Source organism: Mobula birostris, chromosome 23 (genome assembly GCF_030028105.1).
Source record: "Mobula birostris isolate sMobBir1 chromosome 23, sMobBir1.hap1, whole genome shotgun sequence".
Lineage (NCBI taxonomy): Eukaryota > Metazoa > Chordata > Chondrichthyes > Myliobatiformes > Myliobatidae > Mobula > Mobula birostris.
Window position 1 is genome coordinate 55,501,666 of NC_092392.1, and position 17,493 is coordinate 55,519,158.

The 17,493-nt window shown below is 42.4% G+C and overlaps 1 protein-coding gene across 4 annotated transcripts in view; it reads right to left on the reverse strand.

The window, feature by feature from the left end:
• Positions 1-17,493, reverse strand: part of sox5 (SRY-box transcription factor 5) — a 394,349-nt gene that overhangs the window by 231,347 nt on the left and 145,509 nt on the right. For all 4 annotated transcript variants that reach the window (XM_072241132.1, XM_072241133.1, XM_072241130.1 and 1 more), the window contains one exon: positions 4,141-4,351. In XM_072241132.1, the coding sequence (XP_072097233.1) occupies positions 4,141-4,351 (211 nt within the window). The remainder of the gene's footprint in view (positions 1-4,140; positions 4,352-17,493) is intronic.

The following is a 17,493-nucleotide window of genomic DNA, read 5'->3' on the forward strand; positions in this document are numbered from 1 at the left end:
GTTTGTTTGATATTCTGCAGTATTCCAAGTAATGTCCTGCACACTGAACATTCCACTTTACATAATCACTTCAAAAATAACAACAAAATGTTCGCACGTGCCTTAAAGATAATGGGAGCATCACACCCTTTAAAACATCAGGGAAACTCCCCACAGCTTGAAGTGATAGAACATTTTCAATTTTTCCTATTCATTGCAAGTCAGTTACTTACTGCCGGTAGTACAGGCATAGACCTGACACATCAAGAGGACGGGACCTCATTGCAATCCAGTGGAGAGTCTGGTGACACTATTAGGACGCACAAGATTCAAGGGCACACAGCGTCTACCCAGTTTCTTCAAGTCTGTGCATTAGCTTTCAACTTATTAATTCTTCTCAAAACGCATATGAAGGAAAAGAGCCAAAATGTACCACTTCACTGTGATTTAACTATGCCTTAATTAAATTTTCATCACAACCTGCCATTCTATTTAATGGCCTTACAGGAAATAAAAGAACAATGACTGTGGGGTATAAAAGATTTTCTGCAATGTACATCTCAGTAAGCTTTGCTCACTCTCATTTAAGAAGCTTGGTGCTTTTTGTTTGTCCATTTAACAGCACCGATAATGTGTGGGCCCCTGTATCAATGTTAATATATATCTCCAGCCTTCACTAATGCAGTCTCAAGAGCTTGCCCGCTCCACACTACAGATACAATATTGTTCAGTGTTTGCATGTTCTTCTCAATGTGGAATGACATGCTGAAAACATTAACAGTTATTTGTGTAATCATTTGTGGCAAACTTGCACAAAACAGAAATACACTGTGAAGGGCATTTAACTGAGGAGTGAGAGAGAAACAAAAAAAAGAGCAGGATAAAATCTCCAACCCTGTAATAACACAACAGAATGTGTAACAAATATGCAAAATACAAGGCCTGGAAAACATGAGATACAATGAAGCTAAGTAGTGATTTTATCAGTATTATGAGGTGGTAATTTCATCACAGAGTTGCTCAATCCATTAGTGAGACTCAAACCAACTGCTTCACTCAAAGCTGCTGAAAATATAAACTGCATAGATTGAGGCTCTTTTAAAGCACCACAGGGCCTTTTAAAATACTCCGTAAAGACGCATGCTGCACTTAGCTTTCTTCCTGGCACCTCCTCGCCCTCCGTTGCTTGCTTTAGTGTATCCCCCATCCCTTTGCTCCACCACTGGTGGCTGGGCCTATCTAAAAACAAGAAACACTCAGCAGGTCAGACCATAAGACACAGAAGCAGAATTAGGCCATTCGGTCCATCAGGTCTGCCCCACCATTCCATCATGGCTGATTTATTTTCCCTCCCAAAACCATTCTCCTACCGTCTTCCTGTAACCTTTGATACCCTTACTAATCAATAACCTATCAACCTCCGCTTTAAATATATCTAATGACTTGGCCACATCTGTGGGAAGTGAACCAGAGCAAACGTTCCTGGTTGAAGGCCCTTTGTCTGAACCAGATGAGTATTTCCAGCATTTTCTTTTTTTTATTTTAGATTTCCACCAGCTGTAGTTTTTTTTAATTTACCTCCTCTTCGAAATGTGTAGATCAGTCCTCCTAAAAACTTTACCCCTTTTTCTCTTCTCCTTCAAAATCTTCCTTAAATCAACCTTCACAACTAGGCTCCACGATCAAGACCATCACCTCAGCTAGTTTGTCCTAACATCTACTTTAGGTTGTTATTAACTTTTGTCTGATTATGTGCTTTTGATGTAACTGGAGACATTAATATAGGCCAAGTACATTTATTAGAACATAGAACAGTACAGCACAGGAATAGGCACTGTGACCCACCTTGTTTTTGCCAACCACAAGTCCAACTTAACCAGCACATCTGGCTGCACATAGTCTATATCCCTCACTCCCTGCCTAGTCATGTCTCTGGCTAAATGCCTCTTAACTATTGTATCTGCTGCTAGTACCTCTCCTGACAGCGCATTCCAGGCTGCTGTGTAAAAAATCTCTTTTAATCTTTCCTCTCACTCACCTTAGAGATTTGGCTTCTAATATTTGATATTGCCATCCTAGGAAAAGGACGATCTTCCCTATTTTCCATTAGGTATAGCTGATTTCTTGATCTTTGGATATTCCAAAACTGTTTGAGAACCAATTAAATACTTCGTGGAAAAGCACTTGCGACAAACGTTTTCAAATATTCTTTTCTCTCCCTCAAACTTTGGAGAACATGCCGAAAATGCTGGCCACAGCATGAGGAAATTCCATCAGCGAGGAAAGGGGGAAAGTCAAGAGGGAGAAGAGTCTTCAGTCATGAGGTGAGAGTGGAGATGCATGAACTGCTCTTGTTGCAAGAGATTAGGAGATGTAATTGAGATGCTCCAAACCAAGAGGAGCTTTGATAAAGTAAATAATGAGAAGTTGTTTCCATTGAAAGAAGGTCAGAGTACAGATCTAATATACATGAGCAAATGAACCAAAAGGAGGAGATATTTTGTTGGGAGAGAGTTCCCCTGGGATTGTAATGACCAAAGAGGCAAACATCTGCTTTAACGTCTGCCGGACGATGCTGAGGATGTTCTACGAGTCTGTGGCGGCCAGTGCTATCATGTTTGCTGTTGTGTGCTGGGGCAGCAGGCTGAGGGTGGCAGACACCAAGAGAATCAACAAACTCATTCGTAAGGCCAGTGATGTTGTGGGGATGGAACTGGACTCTCTGACGGTCGTGTCTGAAAAGAGGATGCTGTCCAAGTTGCATGCCATCTCGGACAATGTCTCCCATCCAATACATAATGTACTGGGTGGGCACAGGAGTACATTCAGCCAGAGACTCATTCCACTGAGATGCGGCACTGAGCGCCATAGGAAGTCATTCCTGCCTGTGGCCATCAAACTTTACAACTCCTCCCTTGGAGGGTCAGACACCCTGAGCCAATAGGTTAGTCCTGGACTTATTTCATAATTTACTGGCATAATTTACATATTACTATTTAACTATTTATGGTTCTATTACTATCTATTATTTATGGAGCAACTGCAACGAAAAACAAATTTCCCCTGGGATTAATAAAGTATGACTATGACTATGACTATGACAAAGGACTCCAATTCAATTGTAACTTTTAGAAGGAATTTCACTATCACAGGGAAAACATCATGCTCTGAATAACTCATTGTGCTATCAACTCTCTCAGGACAGGAGGGCCAGAAAATGGTAAACTTGTCTTGGATTTAAATAAAGGAACCTTAGGTTCTTTGGAACAGGAATCACCAGTATATGGAGTTTTAAAATAAGTTGAATGATGACATTTTGTTGCTGTTTGACAGTCTCTTTAAAAACAAACATTTTGTTATATCAAAAAAACTACAACCCACCATCTTGCCACCAACAAATTCCCCTCACCTCATCGACCAGCACACAAAGATAATTGGGCAAATCGAACTACAATACAACATGGGTCATTTTAGCCTAACCTGCCAATCAGAGACTGCCTGGGTCAGGTCAAAGGTCGGTTTCACACACGCTCAATTTTACTTCCCATTGATTGGGTTCAGCCAGGGTTTGACCTGATCCCATCAGTTTCTTGCCGAACAGGTTAGGTTAAAATGACCCTCCAAGGTAACAAATAAAACAGGTCGGAGTGGGGACTATTAACCAGTTCAAATAGCTAGTTTTGAACCAATAATTACTTAACACAGTCCAGTTTCCATCGGTGCACTAAGAGCAATGGAAACAATGAGCCTTCACCCCAATCCGTCAAAGGCAGATCATATAACCTACAGCACGTTTATCCTTTGCAACACATTTATTCATTGCAAACCCACATGCAACTAAAGTAAGAGAACACTCTGTGAAGAAATCTGGGTATTAACACCTCCTTTCACAGTACAATTCTGTACACTGCATCAAATACAACTTCTGTTTGCCCGCTGAGCACGGTTTATTTGAACAGTTTTCAGCTAGAGGCTAAAAGCACAAAGGTGATTCCAATTATTACTCTACCTGGTGAAGGGTAGAAACCAGTGATTACCTACAATTACCACAGAACGCTCCTCAAGTTTTCCTTGGATAGGTAAACTTGCAAAGAAGCTGCCATTTATTAATAAACTGTTTCCCTCCCAACAGCCCAATGAAAGAAAAACCCTTCTGCCTACCTTCAGGTTCACTTTTGATCAGCTCCTCCATTTTCTTCTGCTTTAGTGTGTCCACCACATCAGCCAGGCTGCCCTTACGCCTCTCTGGGGTACCCAGTGCCGTCCCGGGTCCTGACTCACTGCTCAGTCGAGCCCCTTCTTCAGTCTTCAGAGGTGAGGTAGATGAGTTGTGTGTAGGGAACAGAGAGGCTGCTTTATTCTCATCGTGATCCTGATTAGGGCAGTGGGTTGGGGGTGTGCAGGGAAGGGAAAACAAAAATATTTTCGTTATTTTGGGAAACAAGTTTGAGTCATTTGATAAGTTGCCGGAGCTCAGGGTTAGTTTCGCTGGACCTAATTATAAAAACAGTGCTGGTACTTATAGAACAAGTCAATAATCCGCCTTTGTTAATCATTACTAATCCTGACCTAATCTATTGTCATTACCATTTCTTTGGCAGTAGAAGGTGAATTGCTTTGAGGGCTCACCAATTTCCAGTAAATAAATTTGAAAGAAACGTAATAATTTTTTTTCCGGAGTATCACAGTAAAAATTAAGGCAAAATCTTGCTTGATTGAGTGTAGTGACAAAAACGTCAGAGATTCCAATGCCAGCCAGCATTAACCAGTAGGTGTTACTGGGAGCTTTTCTGTCAGTTAAACCTAGATACTGCCACAGCTACACTGCGGCCTCTGTTGCCAATTGAAATTTTACCAAGAACATGTTCAGCACAGCTTTGTGGGCCGAAGGGCCTGTATTGTGCTGTAGGTTTTCTATGTTCTATGTTTCTATTTCTTTAGTATTCACCTAATACAAACCCAATGCTACAGATATTGTTCATTACCATTTAAATCCCACATCCCAATTCACACTTTATCAGCATCCCTCGCATCCGTCACAAGATCAAAAGTGGCATTGATATTTGTTTACTAATATCACTTGTATATTAGGTAGAGTGAAAAGCTTTTGTTTTATATGCCATCCACACAGATCATACCATATATAAGAACAATAAAACCATAAGACATAGGAGCAGAATTAAGCCATTCAGCCCATCGAGTCTGCTCTGCCATTATATCATAGCTGATTTATTAACCCCTCAACACCATTCTGCTTTCTCCTCGTAACCTTTGACACTCTTGCTAATCAAGAATCTATCAACCTCTTCTTTAAATAGAGCCAGTGACCTAGCCTCCACAGCAGTCCTTGGCAAAGAATTGCACTGAGATATTATAAAGGACAGCAAAATACAGTAATGCAGTTACAGAGAAGGTGCAGAGCAGGCAGGAAAATCAAGTAAGGGCCAGAACAAGATAGACTGAGAATTCAAGAGTTCACCTCTTAGTGTATTGGAGTCTGATAACAGTAGGATCTCTGCTGTCCTTCAATCTGGTGGTACACACCCTCCACCTTTTGTATCTTCTGGCAACGGGTAAAGGGAGAAGAGAGAATGACCAGACTGGAAGTAGGCCTTGATTATGCTGACTGCTTTCCTGAGGCAGCGGAAAGTGCGAACAGAGTCAATAAAGGGGAAGCTGTTTTGTGTTATGGATCAGAGTGTGTTCATATCTCTGCAGCTCCTCGTTCAACAGCCCAGCAAAAATTACAGATGGGATATCAGGGAATGCTGCTCTTGCCGTCCATTCACTGATCCGAGGGGAACATAAAAATAATATGAGTTATTTTATAGATGTAAGAAAAATGGAGGGTTAAGGGCTCTGTAGGAGGAATTGACAGTTCAGGCCCTTTGGTCCACAATGTTGTGCCGACCTTTTAACCTACTCTACAATCAATCCGTGCTTCTCTCCTGCATAGCCCTTCATTTTTCTTTCATTTGTGTGCCTATCTAAGAGTTTCTTAGATGTCCCTAATGTATCTGCCTGTACCACCACCCTCTGGCAGGGTGCTCTGTCAACCCACGCACTCTCAGTGTAAAAACTTACTGTGGACACCCCCCCCCCATGAAGAGAAAAGGAATCACTTTAAAATTATGCGCCTCTGATATTAGCCATTTCTGCCCTGGGGAAACATCTTTGACTGCCCACTCCATCTATGGCTCCTATTATTTTGTACACTTCTTTCAATTTGCCTCTCATCCTCCTTTACTCCAGAGAGGAAAGCCCTCACTTGCTCAACCTATCTTCATAAGACACGTCTCTAGTCCAGGCAGCCTCCTGGTAAATCTCCTCTGTTGGTTTAGAAGAACTTATACACAGATTGCACGTGTCCCCTTAGAACAGAAATAGCATAAAAGGAATGACTCTCTGCAAACATTCAACTTTCCATCCAAATAACTTGGAGCCAAAATTGGTCTATTGCTTTTTCTCTCCTTAATGCTCTTACCAATCAGATAAACCGCGGGACATAGAATGCCTTGGTGCTGCCAGCACTGTGACCACAATTCAGATCCAAAAGGTACGTGAAACGAGCTATCACTAGTGACCGCGTGAACAAGAAGCACCAACAGAATAAATGGAAGCTGGGTGAGCAGTCAGAGGAGGCATGCTGATTGTGTTCTCTGAAGGGAGCTGAGATGCATAACACTTACTTAAACCAGCTAGGCACAACAGCCTAGCCTTGTGCTGTGTCTCCTATATAACTCATGTAATCTGACATTTGTCTAGGTGGCTGGAGGATCATTGCACCTCTAGGATTTGTGATCTGAGCTCCTGGAATAATCCCACACCTGCCTGATCAATGAGAGTTGTGTACGTTAAAGGAGTTTTGTTCCTAATTGTGTGGAGAATACAGTTCAAATACAGTATATATAAACTCAGTGATAATTGCCTTTAAGTTCACAATGTGGCTGAATGATTCATCAGCTGCAGTATCAATGTTTGATGGCTCTGGGCCTGTACTTGTTGGAATTCAGAAAGATGAGGGCAGAACTTATTGAAATCTACTGAATATTGAAAGGCGTAGATAGAGCAGCCATGGAGAAGATGTTTCCAATAGTGGAAAAGTCTAGGACCAGGAGGCACAGCCTCAAAATAGAAGGACACCTCTTTGGAACAGAGATAAGGAGGAATTTAGTTACCCAGAGGGTGGACAGTCTATGGAATTCATTGCTACAGACAGCTATTGAGGCCAAGTCATTGAGTATATTTAAAGTTGAGGTTGATAGGTTCTTAATGAGTAAGGGTGTCAAAGGATACAAGGAGAAGACTGGACAATGGGAACGAGAAGGAAAAAAATCTGCCATGATCAAATGGCAGGGCAGACTCAATGGGCTGAATGGCCTAATTCTGCTCCCATATCTATTGGTCTTACACTTGGTCAAGTCTATACAACAAACAGCAGAGAGCTTCATGTGATCTAACTGACAGAATGGTGACTACCAGAAGCAAGCTAGTTTGGGTATCTAAACTTAGCTAAGTGCCTCCCAGGACTTGTTCATGAGATACAGATTCTTCGGGAAACTCAGACTCTCCTCTCCCACAAACACTGGGACCATGACATTTTTCTGCTTGGTGTGGATCCTGTCCCCACTTTCCTAGACACGTTGGTGCATTCTGAGGACGCTGTGACTTTCTGCATCAGCTCCATGTCTCATTGCAGAAGAGCGGATGCGGTGGAAGCTCCACGCTGCCACCGGTCGACCCAAGCGGTGCGACTCCGGCTTGGGGGTGGGGGGTGAGGCTGAGAAGGGGGAGAATCCAAACCTGCCCACCCCCTGCAATAACGACACCAACTGATAAAAGAAAACACACGGTCCCTTTAAAGTTGGGAATCGTTCAAATTCTAAAGCGCACTATAAATTATAAAAGGGAATATTTGCACAGCATTAATGTTTTATAGCCTACCCAATAAAAAAGGCAATTCCTAGCAAATCCTCAGGAACACAAAGAAAAAAAAGCATAACTATCAAAACACATTATTTTTAATGGCCTACATAATAAAGCTGTTCCATTTAGTAATTAGGTGACAAAAAGTGACTTGGAGGCTAAAGGGGGTTTAGGCCCTTACTAATTTCATATTATGGCTATAAATGTGAATTGCCTTATTCCAGGTCTTTCAAGAATAACTTATTTGTCTGTATTTCTTTATAATTATACTAAATTTCCCATTCTGTTCCTATTTCTTCTGTGTTCCAATTAATTTCCACTTATTCGGTCCTGAATAGCCTTCTGCAACTACTCAAATGCAACAGACATCCCTGAATATATTTGCTTTTATCTTTTTTTGTTTAATGTATGAGTTTAATATGTAATGGAAATTGTTGCTTCTGTCTCCTGTGGTACATTTGTATGAAAGGAAGGATATGTATAGATCCTACAAGAGTTTTTTTTCTGCAGCTTTTATCATAGATTTGAAATGAATGACCTCCAAACCTTATAGACTGGGTCCTTTTTTTTCCAATTTAGGAGTGCCGGGTGTGGAGGTTGAAAGGCTTTCTCCTGTCTACCACGTTCGGTGGGAACTCACTGCACTGTACTGGCAAGCAGATTGAACTCCACAATTCACAGCAAGAAGCCTGGGCAGGTAGTTATAATGAAGATGAAAGAGAGTACTGTTCATATAGCTGGTGGCATTCAATGTTAATTTAATTAATGAAGAAAAGATCTGAAAGTAGTGTCAAATTGTTAAAATGATGGGCCTAATTTTCAGAAGTGCTTCAAGGGGGAAAAAAAATCTTGCAGCAAGCTCGTCTCCTGCTTTCAATGAGAACCCGGCCCTGAAAGATTGCGAGATTATTTCCTGCTTTCTTTTGCCAATGAAGCAACAAGCAGGCTGAAGGTGTGTTGGGGAAGGGGTGGGGGATATTTACTAGGGTTGGGGTTAGAGGTTGTGATAGTGGGGAGTGGAGGAGGTAGAGAGAGGGATCAAAATTAGGAAGCACTGATACTGAATCTTGTGGTAGGGTGACTACTGTACCCCACTTCTCTTTTGTAATAACTGGTTATGTCATCATCTGGTATGGAGGGGCCAATGCACAGGATCGGTAAAAACTGCAGTGGTTGTAAGCTCGGCCAAGCTCCATCATGGGCACTAGCCTCCCAGCATCGAGCACATCTTCAAAAGGCGATGCCTCAAAAATACAGCATCCATCATTAAAGACCACCATCGCACAGGACATGCCCTCTCCTCAGTACCACCATCAGACAGGAGGTACAGGAGCCTGAAGACACACACTCAACATTTTAGGAACAGCTTCTTCCCCTCTGTCCTCAGATTTCTGAACAGACAATGAATCCAATGAACAGCACTTATTATTTATATACATATAAATATACAGTTATATACAGTGGATTCCGGTTTGGGACGAGTTTATTTTGGCCCAGTGAAGCAGCTGCCCCAATTAGCCAAAGTTTCATGGAAATAGTTAAACAGGTATAAAAAAGACAAATTACTTTTTAAATGAGTAACAAATTATGTATTTAAATGAAATACCAAATAAATAAGAACACTACCACAATTACTACAGTAATGTAAAACTGTGCATTAGTTCCTATTAGTAATCGATGGAGGAATTCACTGAATGTATGTCATTGTGTTCTTTTGATTGACTGTAAGTGAACAAAATCAGTGTAAACACCTAGTGCAGATGACAGACTGGCTTCTAACAGTGCTTTCAATGATTGCATCCTCCAAATATTCATTTTATTTGTGACATTCAAGATGATTGTCGATACCTTCAAATTCTTCGTAGTTCCTAACTTGTTGAAGTAGTGAAATTATTTCATTTTCATTCGTGGTTATTTCTTGCATCTCCAAGCCTGAATGCTTGAACAGTGAGCAAAATAGTCTGAATTGTCTTACAACACACATAAAAGTTGCTGGTGAATGCAGCAGGCCAGGCAGCATCGAAGTATCCTGACGAAGGGTCTCGGCCTGAAACGTCGACTGCACCTCTTCCTAGAGATGCTGCCTGGCCTGCTGCGTTCACCAGCAACTTTTATGTGTGTTGCTTGAATTTCCAGCATCTGCAGAATTCCTGTTGTCTGAATTGTCTTACTGTTTATTACTTACCAAGTATTAAGGACAAAAATCACTGCCTTTTGAACACAAACACGCAAGAAAAAAACTGTTCACTCCAAGCACATGACTGACGCCTGTAAAAAAAATATTCGGAGGTAGTCTGCTGCCCCAATTAAGCAGCATAGTGTCCTAAATAAATGAAGGGAATTCCAGCTATTTTCTCAATTTTTTTTCTTTAAGTATTGTCCCGCTAAGCTTTGCCTGATTATCTGATGGCCCAGTTAACTGGAATCCACTGTACACAGATATATATATACACACACACACAGTATGTGTGTGTGTGTGTGTGTGTGTGTGTGTGTGTGTGTGTGTGTGTGTGTGTGTGTGTAAATATATATATATATAAATTTATAGTGTATTTTATGTATTGTACTGTACTACTACCACAAAACAACAAATTACGTGACATATGTCAGCGACAATAAACCCAAGTCTGATTCTATTTCTGATTCTGATAATATGGGAAGGGAAGACAGCACAGCAGCAGTCATCATTTCCCAACATTGTATGTAATCCAATGTTTCAGATTTTCCCTTAACACCATAGGTAAATGCCTGTAAATCTCAAAGCAAAGCCTGCCACCGTAACATTAGCTTAACACTATTATAGCACCAACAAGCTGGGTTCATTTCCACCATTGTCTGCAAGGAGTTTGCACATTCTCTCTGTGACTGCATGTGTTTCCTCAGGGTGCTCCAATTTCCTCCCACATTCCAAAGATATACCTATTAGTAGGTTAACTGGTCTTACGGGTGCAAATGCATGGGCTCATTGGGCTGGAAGGTCTGTTATTATGTTGCATCACTAAATAAAATAGTAGTATAATAGATAATAGCAGGTCAGGTCACTCGCCTGAGTGCTACTGGTACCATGTAAACCAGTACTACCCGTCACATGGTTGGGTGGTCGGCATCTAAACCAGCTCCCCCACCAGGCTTGCCTGGTGGGGAGGGTGGCTAGACACCCTGCAGGATGAAAAACAAGACCTGTCAAAGGGTGGATGAACCCTCTCGTAGGGCCAACGGCCATCTAGCAAACATGTGCCATGAAACGCGGAAAGGACATCCCTTGCATCGAAGCTTGGTCTGGCCATTCACTGCAACAGAACTTCCCCCAGCCGTCTTGGAGCCCACCATGCCGCTGGATCTAGCAGGGGATGTCGAGAGGGTGGGTCTGGACCTGTGCAACCACCTACTCACCCAAAATCCACTCACACACACGCTGTTCCTTTCTGAGGAGTGGGGTACCACTCCACTAACTGACTGAAAGGAACCATCATCATCTTATGGGATGGATAGCCAGAAGAAGAAGAAATAAAATAAAATAAATAAAAACAAAAATAATCCTAAAAACACAGGTGGCTTTCAGTATTGCATTGCATTTTCACGATTGGGACTAGGGTTGGATTTTGGTGTGGGGGTGTTTCTAGGGAATGGCTTGACAACCCTCCCTCCCAGGAGATGCACCTTCTAATTTTCAGCATAAAGCAGATTTGGAAATATATAATGCTAAAGATATTTGAACAGTGAAATGGAAGGGAAGAGTTTAGAGGTGTATGGACCAAATGCAAGCAAATGAGACCATCTCAATTAGCCATCCTGCTCAGCATGGATAAGTTGGGACAAAGGACCTATATAGTTCTGTAATTCCATCTCAGCCCTGTTCTAGAGTAATCAGAGCTATCAGGACTCCAGACCTGATGAAGTGACTTGGTGCAAAACTTTGACTATTTGTTCCCCTTCATAGATGCTACCTGACTTGCTGAGTTTCTCCAGCACTTTGTGTTGGGTGCTGCTCTACATAAATGAGTATTACCCAGTCACCTTCCTTCCAGAATAAACAATCCTAACATAAACAAATCAGATGGGGACAGGGACAAATTCCATTCCATTGACCTAGCTACACATAATCAAGGCAAAACATAATGACAGGTACTAACAAGAACAGAAATGGCAGTGCCAACAGCAGTGAGGACACCAAGCCCAATGGTCATAAACTTTAACCCAAAACATCAGTAAACATCATACAGTCGGTGAAAACAACTGAATCACAGATAATCTCTCAAACACAATTCTTGGAACACTAAGGATTAGTGTTAACTATGTGTTAGTTCTGGCCCAAATTGTCGACTGTACCTCTTCCTAGAGATGCTGCCTGGCCTGCTGCGTTCACCAGCAACTTTGATGTGTGTTTCTTGGAACACTGAAGTGGCTTTAAGTGATTCTGACAAATGAGAATACCTTGAGAAGTACCTCCAAAAACAAATTAGGGATGAAAGCATTGCCCAAATTTAAATTATATTTGAGAAAGTGTTCAACAAACATAGTATTCAAAAATAGAGGCAGTGGTCCAACCAATTGTTTGTTGAAATACATAATTTTCACACATGTTTAATATTTTAGTGGGCATTTTTTTATTTCACACAAATATTCCTTAGAGACCCTCCCTTAAAGTGATTCCACATTAGTGGGCCAATTTACTTCTGCACTGACAATTGTTGTCTTGCCACAAAAAGAACATACTCTTGCATGTCAAAATTTAAATTGTTACCATTGTTTAAGTGATAATGCAAGAGTGGAAATGATTAGGTAGTTCCTCTGTCAATCAAGTATACTTTCTGCACCACTCAACTGATTTTATGCACATAACTTTTAAGTCATTATCCTCCACTCTCTGCATTTTTCTGCAAGGTGACCTTGCTTCATTTGGGAAAAGTTAACTGCAGTTCTTGTTTCCTTTGCTCTGTTTATGTAGGGGTTATTTTCTGAGTAATTTCACATTTTTTGCCTCACAGTGGAATGTGTGAGATGCATTACACAGTGAAGCTCCCTCCAATTCATTAGCTGATTTCGTGTTTTCAAGAAGTAAACTATTTTATATCTGAGGCATGGTACACATAGTACACACATCAATAGTTTGAACCAACCCTTGATAGAAACTTCTGCAAGCGAGGTCATGTTTGACAAAGCCATTAGTTTCTCTAAATTGCAAACGACAGAATAGAAAAGGTTGAGAGAGATGTATCATACTATTTCAATTTTCAGAGGGCGTGCAAAAAGTTATCACACAAGAAATTATTAAACAAGAGTGCAGATTATGGAGATGATATTGGGGTATTTGGAGTGTCCAGGGAAGGGAGCTTCTCTGGTGAAGGGGCTTGTAAAGTCCATTCTGGGTAAGCTCACTCAACTTTGATCTCCAATTGAGTCAGCTCTCAACTGTGGCTTCAAGTAGTTGTTTGCATATGACAGCAGCCACACCCCGGTGTTGTGGCATGCATGAGATCACCAGAGAGACAGAGTTACTGGTAGGTACAAAGCAGCTTCTTTATTCGACACAACAAGGTACAGCAGGCATCATACGGATGGAGATGCTTTCGGTAGAAAGTTGTGCTAGCCCAACGTTGGTCGATATTTACATGCTAAACGCACAGGGCAATCGCTATTTACCAATTTATAGACAATGCATAGACAGTGCTTCCTTTTGAAGCTACATACAAAACATCACATCTTCTGACTTCATCCTTTCCTTCCGACGCCAACATGTCTGAGTTGGTACTCACAACCTTTAGGAGTGCAAGTCAAATCCACAATACATTTATTTGGCATTTTATGGGCTAACATAGAGGACAATTAATATTTATGAAGTATGGATAAGGCTGTCTTCGAAACTACTTGTAAACTTCATACTTCCATCCGCAGCGTCTGGCTAGTATTCCAATATTCACAGCTTTTAGGTAATGCCTTGTTGTGAACTCCATCCACAGTACTTCGTCAGACAGAAGGCTGGTGGCCACGGTCATTTAAGTGTAAGTGAATCATCTACCCAAAAACTCACTCTAACACCTGGTATACTACTTTGACAGGCAGGTTAAACCAGGTGAGGGTAGCTGGCAGGCTTCATACCCCAGTGCAATAAGGACATGGCTGTCCTAGCATGAGAAGTCAGCTCTGTTGGACTGGGTGGATGAGATCAGCAGTGAAATCCAAAGGCCAGAAAGGCAGTTCTGCAATGCTTCATGTAGAGCAAAGGGCATGACAAGCACAGAAGATGGAAGTCATGGTCCTCCACTGAAACCAAGGAAGATCCCAGTTGTGATGACTACTCGTACCACTGTACCTGGGCTTTTAAGGTCAAGAGAGTGGAACTGCGCCAGTGCGACGGCTTTTCCAGTTTAAAAAACCCTCCAACACAGGTTTCTGTCATTGTTGGATACAACGGGCAACCATTCATCAATCATTCCAGTGTGAATTGCTTAATGGACAAAAAACAGAAAAGGTGAATAACTGATTAATTTTCCTGTTATGAAGTTGTGTCTAATGTGCGCACAGGGCCTGGTGCTGGGGCCTTAAATGTTCACAATCTACAGCATGATTTGGATGAGAGAATCAAGTATAAGATATCTGCTGATGATACAAACCCAGATGACAGCACACAGTGTAACAAAGCTACTAAAACATTTCTGGGGGATAGAGACAGATTCAGTAATGAGCATGGAAATGGCAGATGAATATAACATTTAAAATGTGAGGTAGTTAAAATAGAAAGGCAGACCAATCTGATGGAATGAGATGTCTTTATAAATAAACCATTGAAGAGTTATCATGGAATTAGACGTAGAAAATGTGTTGCCTCTATTGCAAGAGGGTTTAATACAAGAATTCAGAGAGCTTGCTTTAATAAAAAAGGGCCCTGGTGAGACCGCATCTGAAGTATGGTGCATAGGTGAGCCTCCTAAGGAGAGACATGCTTGCAACTTGCACATGGGTGCAACTTCATTCCTGGGATACTGGGATGAAAGTAGTTTAGTATTCTGGGCCTATACTCCCTTGGATTAAGCAAAATGACAGGCAGTCTCATAAAAATGCACAAATTTCTACAGGCTTGACAGGATAGATGAGAAAATGCCCAATTCGAAGAAGGAAGTCTGAGAATCGGAGCGGGAGTGCGGAGGAAGCCATTTTTGAATTTTTCGGGTTTTTTTCCATCGGCATTCAGAGAGGTGGGACTGCGCAGGCGTGTGACGTTGGGCAGTGAAGTGTGGAAGATTTAAAAGGAACAGAGTCTCATACAGCGAGCTGCGTAGTTTGCAGGCGGCGGAGTGAGCCGGGAGCAGAGTGAAGGCTTAAGGGCTTCGACTCAACGGGCTTAGGTGGAAACGGGCGAGGCGAGGAAGGTTTGGTATTCATTTTTTGTTATTATTTGAGGAGAGGGGCAGTATGAGGGTGAGGGCAGTTTGTTGTTCTCGGTGCCGGATGTGGGAGGTCCTCGAGTCTCCAAGCCTCCCAGACGTCCACATCTGCACCAGGTGCGCCGAGATGCAGCTCCTAAGGGACTGCGTTAGGGAACTGGAGCTGCAGCTCGATGACCTTCGTCTGGTCAGGGAGAGTGAGGAGTTGATAGGAGTCACAGGCAGGTGGTCACACCGGGGCCATGGGAGGCAGACAAGTGGGTCACGGTTAGGAAGGGGAAGGGGAAAAGTCAGGTAATAGGGAGTACCCCGGTGGCTGTGCCCCTTGACAATAGGTACTCCTGTTTGAGTACTGTTGGGGGGAACAGCTTACCCGGGGGAAGCAACAGTGGCCGTGCCTCTGGCACAGAGTCCGGCCCTGTAGCTCAGAAGGGTAGGGCAAGGAAGTGGAGGGCAGTTGTAATGGGGGACTCGATAGTAAGTGGGTCAGATAGGCGATTCTGTGGATGCAGTCCAGAGACCCGAGTGGTAGCTTGCCTCCCTGGTGCCAGGGTCCGGGATATTTCTGATCGCGTCCAAGATATCCTGAAGTGGGAGGGTGAGGAGCCAGGGGTCGTGGTACATATAGGTACCAATGACATAGGTAGAAAAAGGGAAGAGGTCCTGAAAGGAGAATATAGGGAGTTAGGAAGGGAGTTGAGAAAAAGGACCGCAAAGGTAGTAATCTCGGGATTACTGCCTGTGCCACGCAACAGTGTGAGTAGGAATGCAATGAGGTGGAGGATAAATGCGCGGCTGAGGGATTGGAGCAGGGGGCAGGGACTTAAGTTTTTGGATCATTGGGACCTCTTTTGGCGTAGGTGTGACCTGTTCGAAAAGGACGGGTTACACTTGAATTCTAGGGGTACCAATATCCTGGCGGGGAAATTTGCAAGGGCTACTGAGGTGACTTCCAACTAGAATGGTTGGGGGGTGGGAATCAAATTAAAGAGACTAGGAGAGAGGAGGTTAGTTCACAACAGGGGGATGGGAACAAGTGCAGAGAGACAGAGGGGTGTAAAACGAGGGTAGAAGCAAAAAGTAGTAAGGTGAAAAGTAAAAGTGGCAGGCCGGCAAATCCAGGGCAAAAATCAAAAAAGGCCACTTTTCAACATAATTGTATAAGGGCTAAGAGAGTTGTAAAAGAGCACCTGAAGGCTTTGTGTGTCAATGCAAGGAGCATTCGTAACAAGGTGGATGAATTAAAAGTGCAGATTGTTATTAATGAATATTATATAATTGGGATCACAGAGGCATGGCTCCAGGGTGACCAGGGATGGGAGCTCAACATTCAGGGATATTCAATATTCAGGAGGGATAGACATGAAAGAAAAGGAGGTGGGGTAGCATTGCTGGATAGAGAGGAGATTAACGCAATAGAAAGGAAGGACATAAACCGGGAGGATGTGGAATCGATATGGGTAGAGCTGCGTAACACTAAGGGGCAGAAAATGCTGGTGGGAGTTGTGTACAGGCCACCTAACAGTAGTAGTGAGGTTGGAGATGGTATTAAACAGGAAATTAGAAAAGTGTGCAATAAAGGAACAGCAGTTATAATGGGTGACTTCAATCTACATATAGATTGGGTGAACCAAATTGGTAAGGGTGCTGAGGAAGAGAATTTCTTGGAATGTATGCGGGATGGTTTTTTGAACCAACATGTCGAGGAACCAACTAGACAGCAGGCTATTCTAGACTGGATATTGAGCAATGAGGAAGGGTTAATTAGCAATCTTGTCGTGAGAGGCCCCTTGGGTAAGAGTGACCATAATATGGTGGAATTCTTTATTAAGATGGAGAGTGACATAGTTAATTCAGAAACAAAGGTTCTGAACGTAAAGAAGGGTAACTTTGAAGGTATGAGACGTGAATTACCTAAGATAGACTGGCAAATGACACTTAAAGGGTTGACAGTGGATATGCAATGGCAAGCATTTAAAGATCGCATGGATGAACTACAACAATTGCTCATCCCAGTTTGGCAAAAGAATAAACCAGGGAAGGTAATGCACCCGTGGCTGACAAGGGAAATTAGGGATAGTATCAATTCCAAAGAAGAAGCATACAAATTAGCCAGAAAAAGTGGCTCACCTGAGCACTGGGAGAAATTCAGAGTCCAGCAGAGGAGGAGAAAGGGCTTAATTAGGAAGGGGAAGAAAGATTA